The sequence below is a fragment of the Anarrhichthys ocellatus genome, unplaced genomic scaffold, assembly GCF_004355925.1.
Source record: "Anarrhichthys ocellatus isolate YVR2014 unplaced genomic scaffold, GSC_Weel_1.0 scaffold10, whole genome shotgun sequence".
Lineage (NCBI taxonomy): Eukaryota > Metazoa > Chordata > Actinopteri > Perciformes > Anarhichadidae > Anarrhichthys > Anarrhichthys ocellatus.
The window spans coordinates 10681896-10695622 of record NW_022280040.1 but is presented as its reverse complement, the minus strand read 5'-3'; the positions used below and the strand labels follow the sequence as shown (position 1 = coordinate 10695622).

Sequence of the window (13727 nt, the reverse complement as noted above, 5' to 3'; positions counted from 1 at the left end):
ATATATATATATATATATATTGTTTTTAATCCGTCTTCAGGCCCTGAAGGTGCGACAGGCCGACGTCACGAGGGAGACGGTTCAGAAGAGCGTGTGCGTCCTCAGCAGAGTGGTGAGTCTTTCATCTTCACCACATAAAAAGAGAAGTTCTCTTTCATGCGTCTCCACACAGATTTAAATTTTGACTGCTGTGAGACAGGATGAGCCATTAGAGATTCTGACTGTAACTTCGGTTAAGTACTCGTGTTTTGTTTCGTAACGTTTTTGTAAAAATACGTTTGGAAAAGTGTTGGCTGACTTAGGTTAAAGCCCAAAGCGTTTTGGTGGGAAACTTGAATAAGTCAGTTGTTTAAAGGGGATGTTTTCACAGCAGCATGAAATAGATATAAGAGATGAATTATGAGCTGTTTTCCTTCCTAAAGATTCTGGGACAAACGGGAGTCATGGTTGAGTGTGATGAAACATTTAATGACTCTCTCGCACACGTTTTGTTTGTTGATTCCCAGCCTCTCTTCGGCCTGCTTCAAGCTAAACTACAGCTCATCACACACGCCTACTTCGAGGAGAAAGACTTCTCACAGATCTCGATTTTAAAGGTGAGAATATATAATCTTGACGGAAACCATTTATTTTTTCCTGTCATCGCCTCTTCTTGACTTCCTGTTTGCTCGTCCCGCCGTGCAGGAGCTGTACGACCACATGAACGGCTCTCTGAGGGGCTCGTCTCTGGAGGGATCACAGGTGTATCTAGGTGGGTCCAACAAGCACAAATATATATACTTTTATATATAAGTAGTGGATAATAAAGCAGTCTTTTGCAGTGTGTCCCTTGAACTCATTTCACCCCGTAGTTTGTGGTTACTTATTACTTATTGTGGTTACTAATGTGCAATAATGATTAAACTGCACGATAACTCAACTGTGAAATGCTCTTCCATTAATACTGCTTGAAACCTGGACACTTAAACATTCTTATTTATGTTTAACACACTCAAAGGATCCACTTTGCAGGATTATTTTATTCACTTTTGTTATGTTTTGTGTGACATATTTGAACATATTTCTTGTTTTCTTCTCATTTACTTGTATTTTCTGCATGTATTGCATTATATATTGTAGAATTATGTACAAAATTTACATTTTAAATAGTCCTTTAATAACATTAAAACAGAATCTATTGCATATACTTAATAAATAAATAAAATGTTACAAAAATTGTAAGTGGGACACAAAAATGTAATTAAATAAAGTTAAAAAAATACAATAAATTAAAAAAACCCTGATAGGAATAAATAATAAGTGTGTGGTATAAAACATATACAAATAGTCAAATACAATTTAAAAAAATTCCAAATAAATACTGCAATACAATATTAGTGACATTTTTCGGTACATATAGGTTAATAATAATGTACTTTGACACTAGTTTGTGTTTTTTATTTTCAATTTCACGCATTTTAACTCAAAATAGTATTTTGGAAAAAGACAAAGTGTTGCAAATATGTGTAAATCTTTCACAGATATTTATTTTTTGTAAAAAATATCTGTGGCTTCCATGAGAAGATCTTCCTTCATCACATAAATACTCACCGTTGGTGTAAGAAGATTCATAATCTGTTGTTCCAGAGAAACGGATATTCTATAAACGGACCATATTTGTGGTGATTGTTGTTATTCCTCATTTGTTGATACTCTGTTTGCTTTCTCCCCTCAGGGTTATCACCAAGAGATTTAATTCTGCACTTTCGACACAAGGTAGAGAAGTACAGACGAGCATTAAAGTGTCTGCTGGTTGCGTAATAGTTGTTATGAAATAACTCTTTCGTGTTTTACCTTCGTAGGTCCTCATCCTCTTCAAGCTTATTCTGCTAGAGAAGAAGGTACGATTAACAAACGCATGTTTTCTAGCGATTCAGAACTTTTGAAACAAAACGACACTATAAGTTTGATTTTTGTTGTTGTTGTTGTTTGCAGGTCCTCTTCTTTGTGTCTCCTGTCAACAGACTAGTGGGAGCTCTGATGACGGTTCTATCACTGTTTCCAGGTCAGAAACTCTCTCCTCTTGCACTTTAAACGAGGCCTTGTGTTAGGATGTACAGCTGTTTTTCATGCATCTGTACGGATAAAAAAACTGTAAAAACAATGGGTGAAAAGTCTTAAAAAACAGGGTATTGATTAATACAAAAATGTCATTATAAGGTCACAAGGTTTTAATAAATCTGATTTAATTCAGGCGAGTTTAAACAATGTCTCATTTCTTCTCGCTGATAAATCAGTAAATATGTGAATAGTAAAAACCTTTTCAACGTTTTAATCCCTGCAGGTATGATCGAGCACGGCCTGGTGGACTCGTCCCACTACCGGCCTAAGAGCAGCTTGACGGAGGACCTGACTCTGGTGGAGAGCGTCTCCGGAACCGAGGAGTTCGTCTCCGTGTCCGTCACCGACATCGCCAACACCGAGCTGGAGCTGGAGGGGACCGGACCCGCCGTGGAGTCTCTGTCCTCCGGGAACAGCACAGAGGGGGACAACCACCTCCTCAAGCCGCCGTCACGCAGCTCTCCGGAGTCCTCGGAGAGCGACTGGGAGACTCTGGACCCCAGCGTGTTGGAGGAGAGTCCCAAAGAGGCCGCCGAGGGGAAAGAGTTGGATTTGCTGCTGCCGGACGTCTTCGACTCCGAGCTGGGGACGCCCATCACGGTGCAGCCGCAGCCCGCCGGCGGCCAGGGAGGGGTGGTCCAGGGTCTGGTGTCCGGTCTGGAGGAGGACCAGTACGGCCTGCCGCTCCCCATCTTCACTAAGGTAACACTCACGATAGAGGGTTCTGTTTGTGATTTAGATTTTGTCCAAACTTTATTTTCTACGTACTTTCCCCCCTGTGAATTTTCTCATTTTCGTCCCCTAAAATATCTTAGACAGGTGTGTGTGTGTGTGTGTGTGTGTGTGTGTGTGTGTGTGTGTGTGTGTGTGTGTGTGTGTGTGTGTGTGTGTGTGTACACAGTTGTACACGTAGTGACCTTTTCCCTTTCCTTGCCAGGGCTACCTGTGTCTGCCCTACATGGCTCTGCAGCAGCATCACCTCCTGTCGGATGTGACGGTGCGCGGCTTTGTCGCCGGTGCGACCAACGTCCTGTTCCGCCAGCAGAGGCACCTCAGCGATGCCATCGTCGAGGTAAAACATCTTTATTTTCTTTTTTTAGTAGTAAAAGTTGGATATTCCTGACGGTAAATACTGTATGTTTTGTGTGTTTTTTACAGGTGGAGGAAGGTGGAGTCCACATCCAGGACCCGGAGCTCCGGAAGATCCTGAGCCTGACGACGGCCGACCTGCGCTTCGCCGACTACCTGTTGAAACACGTGACGGAGAACCGAGACGACGTGTTCCTGGACGGGACGGGCTGGGAGGGAGGAGACGAGTGGATCAGAGCGCAGTTCACCCTTTACCTCCACTCATTACTGTCCTCTGCGCTACAGCAAGGTGGGAAGACTCACTGAGTGACTCAGTCATTCACTGGGTCACTTCTTCATTGAAGTCACGATGAGTTGATTCTATATAAATACTTGTGACTCGTCTTCAGGGACTTTTTCTAACAATGACGGCCGACTCTTTAGAGGAAATGACAGTAAATCTAGTTTCACTGACCTCGAACATCTCCGTTTATTTCAGACAACGAGAGGCTGCTGGCCGATTACGGCGTTCCGTTCGTGACGGCCTGGAAGATCTCCCACAACTACCGGGTTTGGTTCAGCAACAAGCACCCCGCCATGGCCGCCATCACGCCGGGGTAGGTGGACAAAAAACTCTTTAGTGACGTATTTTAGGCCGGGACCTTAAAAAAGTATTTCTACTCAGCAACATCAAGAGTGTCATCTGTTTCAGCTCTGTAAAGAAATACTTAACCCGCTGTAGAGAACCCCATTTATGCTTCTAAGCCAACATTAGCATCCTGCTACAACAATAATACATTCAACCACCCTTTTACAGGTTAATTAAGATAAAATGTCATGAACTATCGCCACAAAATGACTATTTGTGTATCAGTTATTCACCTTTTTTACTTTGAATTATTGAAGGAAACGTTTTCTTTCATGTCTTCACCGTGAACGAAGAATCCCAAAACAGAGAAAATGAAATGGAGGCAAAACTACTAATAGTAATACCGGGGAATTAAGTATATTAAATCTTTGTACATGTATATTAAATATACAAAGTAAAATGGGTAAAGTATTGGTGTTTAAAGCAAACGCATTGCTGCAAAAACTATCTTCACAGCCGATATTGTGACATTTGTTATTGAGAATAATCTCACGGGTTTATTGATTGAGGATCTATTAAAATAATCATGTTTTTAGATAAATTAATACGATTAAATTCTCTTTCTGTAGACACCCGTTCCAGGGCCAGTACAGTGTTGCTGACGTGAAACTACGACTCTCGCAGTGAGTACTCTCTTTCATTCCTCTCTCACTCTTTCATCGCCTGCTTTGTACAATCATAACAACTTTAGAGACACGGAAGATCAGAAACAACAACATGTCAGACGTAAAACAAACACAGTGAAATGCAGAGTCAGCAGCAGAGCTGTCAAACCTCGTTGGGTCACATTATTTTTATGGAGCTCACCAAAAGATGCATGTTGCTGCCCTCATGTGGAGACAGGAGGAACCTTTAAAGACATTTCACAGTGTTGTGCTCCTTTTAAAAAAGACAATGAAAATATCTACTGTAAAACCTCTGAATGCAACCATGTTTTTCCTTTTTTATTTATTCTTTTAAGAACATTTCTCCTGTGCTTTTACTTTGAAGGAGACATTCTAGACTCTTTTGCAACCTTAAAACAGCTGTTAAAATGTCAACAGTATTGTCTGACTTCATGTTCTGTTGATTCGTGCGCACAAAGTATTGATTTAAGAGCAAGGATTAAGTTGTTTAAGAGCAAAAATGTGTTTTTGTTCTCCCTACTTCCTGTTAATTCTAAGCATTACTCCAAAATAAAACTGGAGGAACATAATGGGAAAAACTTAAAGAATATATGTGTAACAATATCTTTATTGGAAGCAAAAACAGTTGAGCAGTAAAGAAAATATGTAATTAAAGATTAATTTAAAGTGACAGTGCGTGGGATTTGGCTCCATCTAGTGGTGAGATTGCAGATCGCAACCAACTGAAACTTCTCCCGTGTGTCAAGCAAGTAAGAGAACTACGCAAATCTAGAGCCAGTGTTTGGTTTGTCCGTTCTGGGTTACCGTAGAATTACGGTGGTGCAACATGGAGTAGATATAAACGTATCGTTCTAAGCTAACGGAAACTAAACTATTCTTGTTTTCAGCGATTGGTGGTGACAGCCTCGTATCAGCTGAACTCATTAATTATGAGCGAGTTTCATTCGCAAAAAAGAAAAACAGAGCTTCAGCTCTGGTTTCGTTCCAGGAAGTTTGGATGAAAGTTGAGTCCGACCACAGCTGGAGCGCCGCTTCTAGTGTTACGTGTCGGATAAATGCCCACACACACACACACACACACTCAGCTGAGTGTCTTCATCCCTAACTTAGCTGTATGCTCTCACTTTACCGTCGGGGTGTTCGGTGACATTGGCCGCCGTGAACTTTGACGTAAATCTTCAGTAAACAAACAAACGGTGGAAGAAAATCCTTAAACTGGGTTTTAGTTTAGTTTATCTGAGGTGACATTTAAATCATAAGTGGAAGAAAAGATACAATTCTGTAATAAAATGTGATTTAAAAAGCCACAAAGTGAGCCACAAATAATTAAGTTTAGAATATGACACAAACACGTCACTTAGGTAAGAAAGTAGGGAAGGAGTAAGGAAGCAAAGAAGGATGGAAGGGAGGAAAAAGGACAGCAAGGAAGGAAGGATGGACAGAAGCAAAGAAGGAAAAGGATAGGAAGGAGATAAGGAAGGAAGAACAAAGGAGTAAGGAAGATTAGAGGGATGGAAGGATGGAAAGAAGGACAAAAGGAAGGAAAAAAGTAACGTCAGGAAGGAAAGGGTGAAAGAAGGAAAGGAAGTAGTAAGGAAGGACAGACAGAAGCCCACAGACGTAGAAGGAAAGGGACAGAAAAGAAAGAAGGAAGGACGGCAGGAAAGGAAAGGAAGAAAGGAAGGCCAGAAGCAAAGAAGGATGGGTAGAAAGGGAAGAAGGTAAGTAAGAAAGAAGGAAAGAAGAACGTGAAGATGTCACCTTGGCCACTTGTAAACTAGTTTAATAACCTTTTTATTAGACCATCAATTAATCAATAAAATAATCGTTAGTTGCCTTAATTGTGTTTTAATGTTGCTGATTCTTCAGATTCTTTGAGTCACGAGTGGATTTTTAAAAATCGTGGTGTGTTCAGGGACCAGGAAGGAGGTGAAGGGGCATGGCTGGCTCTCCACTCTATGAAGGGTGGTGGTGTAGGGGGGGTGATGAAGGGTGGAGGGAGAAGAGGGGTGCAGGCAGGAAGTTTGGCACTCGGCCATCGGAGTCTTCTCAGGAATAAACACTTCCCATTTCCTGCCTCGGCTTTGTGTCAGAGCTCTAAAACAGGACGGGGATTCAGCCGCTCTGGAGAGCCGTGTGAGAGCTTTTCTTTTAGAAGACTTATTCAGTCATTTAACAACATGTTGCCGGTAAACACCAGTGCTTTTACTTTGAAGGAGAGATTTTTCCTGTCACAACACTCTTTTAAAACTCTTAAAGATCCGTTAAACAATATGGATTCGTGCACACAAAGTTACTGTGAGGAACTTTTACCCGGTCCTGAAACCAGTCTCAGTTTAGTCCTGATCCTCTATGTGACCCCCATCAGTAAACGAGACCATCAGAGAGAAGATGAGGGGGACAGACGAGAAAATAAAAGCTTGCAAGTTGAGTCCATCCACTCTCTCTATTTATAAAAAATAAAACAGGCCCTACGCTCGACTCCCTTGTGAATGTGCTGTGTTGCATGTGTATTATGGAAACACTGGTGTGTGTGTGTGTGTGTGTGTGTCCTCGTCATCGGTTGCCGGACAAAGAGCAGCCGGTGGCAGCGATGTTCTCAGAAAACAGGAGTCATGTGACGAGCTGCAGGCAGACGCTGGCTGTGAGAGGATCTTTCTTTATTGTCAGCGAACCACAGTGCGCCGCATAAGGAGCTGTTTATTTGGGTCAGCCAGCGAGACGGAGAGTCAGCGTGTCCTCTCCGAGCGTACACGGTGGCTCGGGGGAAATGCTGCTTTCTGTTACGGATTCTTGGAAGCTTTTTCGGCGACTTGGTGGCATCTGAAAACAGATTTTTGTTTCCATTTATTCCACCCAAAACCTCAACAGCTACAGAGTTATGAACATTTCTTCCCATGTTGCTGCACGTGCAGGACATTTAAATCAAGGTTCTAGATTCCTCTGCTTTAATTCAAACACATTTAATTTACATATATTGAGATCTTAAGTAGAAGTTAGAGACCCATTCTGGTGTTTCTTTGATCATGTTGAATAATGCATGTAAAATATAATATTTAATATTAAATCTAATAAATTCCAATACCATTATAATATATACAATATATATATATAGTATATATCCTAATATAAATAATATATATATATATAAATATATATATAAATATACAAAAATATAAAAAAAATAAATATATATATATATATACACACAATATAATTAAAAAAATTATATATGTGATATATTATTAAAAATAGTAATTTATACGCTCTGTGTCACATAGTCTGATAAAACACCGTATCCGTCACACACTTTGGTTTCGGGTTTCCTTTTTACAATCTTTCAGATTAACTCGTTATCAAGAAGGCGACGGCATGTTGAAGCTGATCTCTGCAGTCTTTACTATATTTTCTCCTTTCAATTGTCCAGATTAAATAATTTGGCTCGTTAGAAGGCGTTAAAGCACAGTGACAGCTGCTGACACGCATCCACATCCGTCTTTTTTAACCAGGCTGCTGTGAGATTCCTGCTGAATGTCAGTGGGTGGGGTGGGGTGGGGGGGATGCATGTGAAAGGTTCCGCTTCGGGACTCGCACCAGACTGCTGTTTTTAGCCGTGCATTTGTTGTGAAACGTAGCCCGTCGCTCGTTTCCGCTTCTTGGGGTCAGCTTCGAATCATCTGATGCAACACCTGCTGCTCGACCTTCTGCCGACATAATCCCCTTTTCACAGGTCGGGCCGCAACATTTAGGAAACAGCATTTCTGTGTTTGCATACGTGGTTTGTGAATCCTCCTCTCCTTCATTGTCCGCTGCAGCTCGATGCAGAACAGCGAGAGAGGGAAGAAGATCGGGAACGCCATGATGACCACCAGTCGCAGTGTGGTGCAGACGGGGAAGGCAGTGGGTAAGAAAGCTCAGAAAACAGGCCCCTAAATTAGACGTTATTCAAGATGGCGTCCAGTAAATAAGGTGAAAGGGATCCGTGTCTTGACCTGTTTGACTCTAAATGGACCATAATGTACTAAATGAACATCATGCTGTATTGAAGAAAACTAGAGATTGAGACCATAAACTCATGTTTACAATGTTTACTGAGGTAATAAATCAAGAGAGAAGTAGTCATTTTCTCATAGACTTCTATACAACCAGAGGAGTCGCCCCCTGGTGGACATTCGAGAGAATGCAGGTTACCGTCTGAGTAAAATAAACATTTATTTACCTGTTTTGTTGGTGGCGTCTCTACCGTTCTCCCGCTCTGTTCTCAGGTCAGTCCGTGGGCGGAGCGTTGACCAGCGCTAAGTCGGCCATGTCCTCCTGGTTCTCCACACTGGCCCAGCCTGCGGCGGTGACCACCGATGAGCTTCCGGAGCCCGCCGAAGAGGTCCTACCCTGAAACCAAACCCACCACCAGTCCCACCAGACTCTGTCCTCGTCCTCTGACCCTTCTTGCTACCATGACGCCTGAGGGCTCAGTGGACTTGAGAGATGCTTTTATGAAGGAGGAAACAAATTTGGTGACTCCCGGTGCGACACTGGACAGGAAGGCAGCGCTGCCGTTATAATACCCGTACAGTCCATATCCACTGTGAGGCAGAGACTGCCCGGCGCTTTTGATCAAAAACCCAGAAATCTTTCAGCAGGCTGCAAAATGTCTGACCGCCTGTTTTGCATTTGCTGGATGCTTCTTTCCTGTGAGACACTAAGGACGCCGTCGTTCGGGTTTTGCGGTGTTCTACTCTTTTGCTGCATATTTCTAGAGTTTGTCTATATAGCCGACTATTTTGCTGACGGATAAATCACAGACAAAAAAATATTTGACAGAAAAAGCATGAGCTGTGGTACCTTGAAGATATTTCGGTTTAGATTTTAAATTCAGTTCATGTTCAGTGACGTAATCACACTGTGGTTGATGTGGTAACTGCATGAATTCTCACGTAGAAAAAAAAGTTAGATTGACTCACGAAATGTTGAAACTAACAATTATTTTCATTTATTTTAACGATTATTAGTTTGTAAATGTCAGAAAATAGTAAAAAAAAAAAATGTCCAGTGCTATTTCCGATTTGACAGCTATGGAGCAAAATAAATGGTCAAAAATATATCGGTAAAAAATATTGTTAGCTAAATAATTTAAATTCAGTGTAAACAAAGATCCTCAGTAAGTTATCATCAGTGGGTTAAAAATAAATTAGCCGAAGCATTTTAGCCGGTAAGAAAACGCTAACAAACTTAGCTAGCTAATTCTACTTAAATTCTTTAAAATTTAACAGCTTGTTTGACATAAAGAGACATTAAATCATACACATTTACAGAATGCCCATATTTCCAACATGTTTTTTAATACATAAAGATATAAGCACGGTGTCTTTAAACTACTAGCTAGCTAATTTCGTTTGTGTTAGCTTGCTGGCTAAAAATACTCTCTGTCTTATGCTGTGTTCACACTACGACGATTTAATTGTAATAGAGCTTCTTTGTTATCGATAACTAACCAACCATCAAACTGTTAATGATATTTAATAATATTCAGGAGGGCTAACGTTAGCCAGCTGTCTATATTATTGTCAGGACGTGGCTTCAATTGCCAAAGTTTCTAAACGTTTGCCTCCAAAAATCTGGACCGTACAACGTTAGCATTTGCACTTTGTTTGGCTAACGTTAATAATAATCCTTGTGAATTTGTAAAAGAAACATGAATATAACGAGCAGACTATTGCTGTGTAGCTCGTAGTGTGAACGCAGCATTACAACATTATGGATGATTAACATTAACTGAAATGGGAAGATTAGTTTTATCACAAACGTTAGCTTTAGCGGGGTAGCTAGCTTAAAAGGCCGGTGCTTAACGTGTTTAGCTAAATGTGTTTTCAGCTAACATTGTTAGCTAAATAATTTTAGTGGTTGGTGGTGCTTTTTTTTTACCAACGTATCGTTACTTTAAGGAAAAATATAAAGCTTTATATTTCTATTCACGCTTCATTTTAAATATTTGACCGACAGTTTTATCCATAGACATATTCATTTATGCTTTTTTCACTTGGACTTAAACAGTCGAAACACCCTAAGATATTAATTTTAAAGATGTAAATAAATATAAAAGCTGCATATTCTGACATTTTGTGAAACATGCAACATAGAATGTTTGGCATTTTTCTTGTTCAATTATTAAATTTCGAAAACTCAAAATTTAAAACAACTGTTACATTTCCTGTTAAACGTGTTTCTCTCCGTGTGTGGTAAACTACACCAACATAATTACAAAATCTGAATGCCGTTACTGCAATAACCACAATGTCATTACGTAACTCCTTGTGTACCTAATGCCTGATTTAGTGCCCTGATCAACGTGATGAAAAACCTCCAACTATGAGGGAACCTGCACCCATCTGTGTGTTCGTCAGGCACCCAGGCCTTTTTATACTATACGTTAGGAGAACTATATTTAGTACATTTAAAGTCGGATAACTTATTTAATTGTTTGTGTATAAACTCATAGATATCCATGTTTTGTCATGACAGCACTGGAAAAAGTCCTTATATCTGTGGACCCCTGTTTGCACAAAGCAGCCATTATATTCTATTTATGTGAATCTTTATCTCGTATAACTAATCTTTGGAGCTGCTTACCGGATCTTTTCCCTCCGTGCTTCAAATATTCAACAACAGTTGGATTAAAAGTGGATCTCGTGAGCATGCTCTGTCCAGTCCAGTTTTACAGCTGTAATGAGTGTCATCCTTATGTCTTTAAAACTGTTTTAATGGTTTATTTTCTTTTGTTTTGGGTTCTTCATACTTTTAAAACTTCTTTGGCCATTTCGGGAATTTTTTATTTATTTCTTGATTAAGTAAAAATAAAAAATATCGGCTGTTAAAAGCTGCTTTTTCATTTATTTTTTTGTATTTAACAGATATGAATGTATTGTGAATTAAAAATTCACAGACTATTTTCTTGACAGATGCTTTTATTGTATTTGAGAGGAAGTGATGCTATACTATATTGCTGTATTAAAAAAAACTTTAAAAAATAAACCGCAGTCTTTTATTTTTAGGAGATGGTGATGTAGAGGAACGTTTCTTTTATCCCTCTGGGTACAAATGTGTCTGGGTTAAAAAAAGTAGGTCAGCCAAACAAAGTGTGTGTTTGTAGAGAGGGTTGTTGTTGCGGTGGCATCACATGGCCGCACAAAAATGTAACCACGTGTTGTTCGACAATTCGGCAGCATCACAGGGACACGAGAGCTCAGAGAGCCAGCAGAAAGTAACACAAGTACACATGATTGTTTTCATTGATTCATACGCTGATTTTAATTAAATTGTATTAATCATTTAACAAATCCTTAAAGAGAACGTTTTTACCAAACCTTTCCTGAAAAGTTAATGCAGGTTTTAATGTTTTACAAGACAACGTTTTAAACAATGCTAATAAAAACACGTTAGTTTTTTTAAAGTCATTCATATTTTTACGTAACCGAAGAAAGTTATTTCGGCACAACATGCGGTAGTAATTGGTAGTATCTTATTTAGGGACTTTATAGCTTTAATTTACCCTGTCGAAGTAAATTATACCAATGTTTAATTTAAATGAATTATGCATGTATAATATTTCTGTTTTTCATTGTTACATTTTTTTTATTTCACTTCCCCAATTTTGACTATTTTGTTATGGGCCATTACAAAAATATCCATTTAAAATGTTATTTAAATTCCAGGTTGTAATGCAATAACACAGGAAAGGCTCTGTAGGTGCTGGAGGGTTTATGAGACTGCAGTTTAATTCATTTCACCATTTGTCATTATGGTGAATTATTACGTTTGACAACTAACAACTACATTTCTCACCATTATCCGTGATTTCTCCTGTTCCTCATGTGTTGCTGGTCTCTTTGACATATTATCATTATAATAAAACTGTCCATTATTAGCGTATTAATATACATTTACCATCTCTGAAGCGTCAAAATTAATATTTAGCTTCATATTTCTCACTGCTCTTCTGGTTGGTCTTCTTTGGTTTGGAAATAACAATTTCCTGACAAAAACGAATCAAGCCAAATATTTTAAATATGGTTTCTACATCATTTTCCGACTCACTGATTTATTGAGGTAACTAACCTGCAAGCTGCTCTTTAAGTGTCCTCGATTTCTCTTAAAAAATACTTTTAGCTTCTTTTGTTGAAGAAACTATTATTTTTTTTGGAAAACAATCGTATATTTATAGAAGTTAAGTTTTGAAAATAGTAGTTTTGGTAAATAAAAAAAAAAGGTCAGAAGGCACCATTATACTGAATGCGGCTGTTAAGTTTCCGCCAAATTTGACATTTGAAAATAGGCCTCCAGCTATTGATTATTTACATAAATGTATTGTTTGTCTTCTGATTTGTCACATATATGTCACCTCATAATTCTTCTTGTTTTTAAATTGCAAAGTTTGTCCACTAATAATAGGTCATAAACATTAATTCTACAACCGTTAATTACTGTTTAAATCCCTACATTTCAACAGTAATTGCTGTTAGCTTATCAATGTGCAACTGAAAAACCCTTTTAACTCAAGATTATTATTTTTCTTTGTGTATGTAGTGTTGTAATAAGCATGCTGCTATATTTATGACGCAGGGTACGTTTTTAAGTATTATGTCAGATATTCAGTTACAAATCTAACCTGACATGAAACCCCAACTTAAAGAATTTGTGATATTAAAGGGATTTTAATTTAAAGATTTAAATGATTAATTATTAAATCCTACATATAAACAGATGAACATTTCTTTGTCATTGTTTATTGTCCAAACAAAAGAAGCCGTGAGTCAGTTTCAGGAACGTTTTTGGTATGTTTTTTAATAAATTAACGTTCATTCAAAATACAGTGCCAAAGGAATATGATGCAGCCAAACATGCTAGTAAGGTTTGTCATGAAGCACCTGTGCTCATGTTTTTAAAGGTAGGAAGACCCCCCCCCCCCCCCTCCACTACTGCTAGTGGTTGCTGGGACATAGCAACAGCCGTGGGCCCGCCCTCTCCTCTCACAACCAATCAGCAGCAAGAATCCTCAATATTCACTCAAATTAAATCTGATAGGAAAATGGATATCTACCCACAATCACACTACAGTAATGTTTGATATTAAATAAAAATAAAAAGACACTAATACAAAATAGACCTGGTTATTTCCCCCCCCACACACTTAAACAGACGTCTTTTCTTTTTTTAAACATATGAAAAATATATATCTTATTGTATACATATATATATACACATATACATATATATATACACATATACAT

The 13727-nt window shown here is 38.9% G+C and overlaps 1 protein-coding gene across 1 annotated transcript in view; it reads left to right on the top strand.

The window, feature by feature from the left end:
- Window positions 1-9919, top strand: part of avl9 (AVL9 homolog (S. cerevisiase)) — a 21675-nt gene extending 11756 nt beyond the window's left edge. Inside the window, exons 4-16 of the mRNA XM_031850188.1 lie at window positions 41-112; window positions 507-596; window positions 685-751; window positions 1715-1755; window positions 1842-1880; window positions 1975-2044; window positions 2324-2802; window positions 3038-3172; window positions 3259-3478; window positions 3668-3785; window positions 4387-4440; window positions 8259-8347; window positions 8709-9919. Of these exons, the coding sequence (XP_031706048.1) occupies window positions 41-112; window positions 507-596; window positions 685-751; window positions 1715-1755; window positions 1842-1880; window positions 1975-2044; window positions 2324-2802; window positions 3038-3172; window positions 3259-3478; window positions 3668-3785; window positions 4387-4440; window positions 8259-8347; window positions 8709-8836 (1602 nt within the window). The 3' untranslated portion in view covers window positions 8837-9919. The remainder of the gene's footprint in view (window positions 1-40; window positions 113-506; window positions 597-684; window positions 752-1714; window positions 1756-1841; window positions 1881-1974; window positions 2045-2323; window positions 2803-3037; window positions 3173-3258; window positions 3479-3667; window positions 3786-4386; window positions 4441-8258; window positions 8348-8708) is intronic.
- The last annotated feature ends 3808 nt before the right edge of the window (window positions 9920-13727 follow it).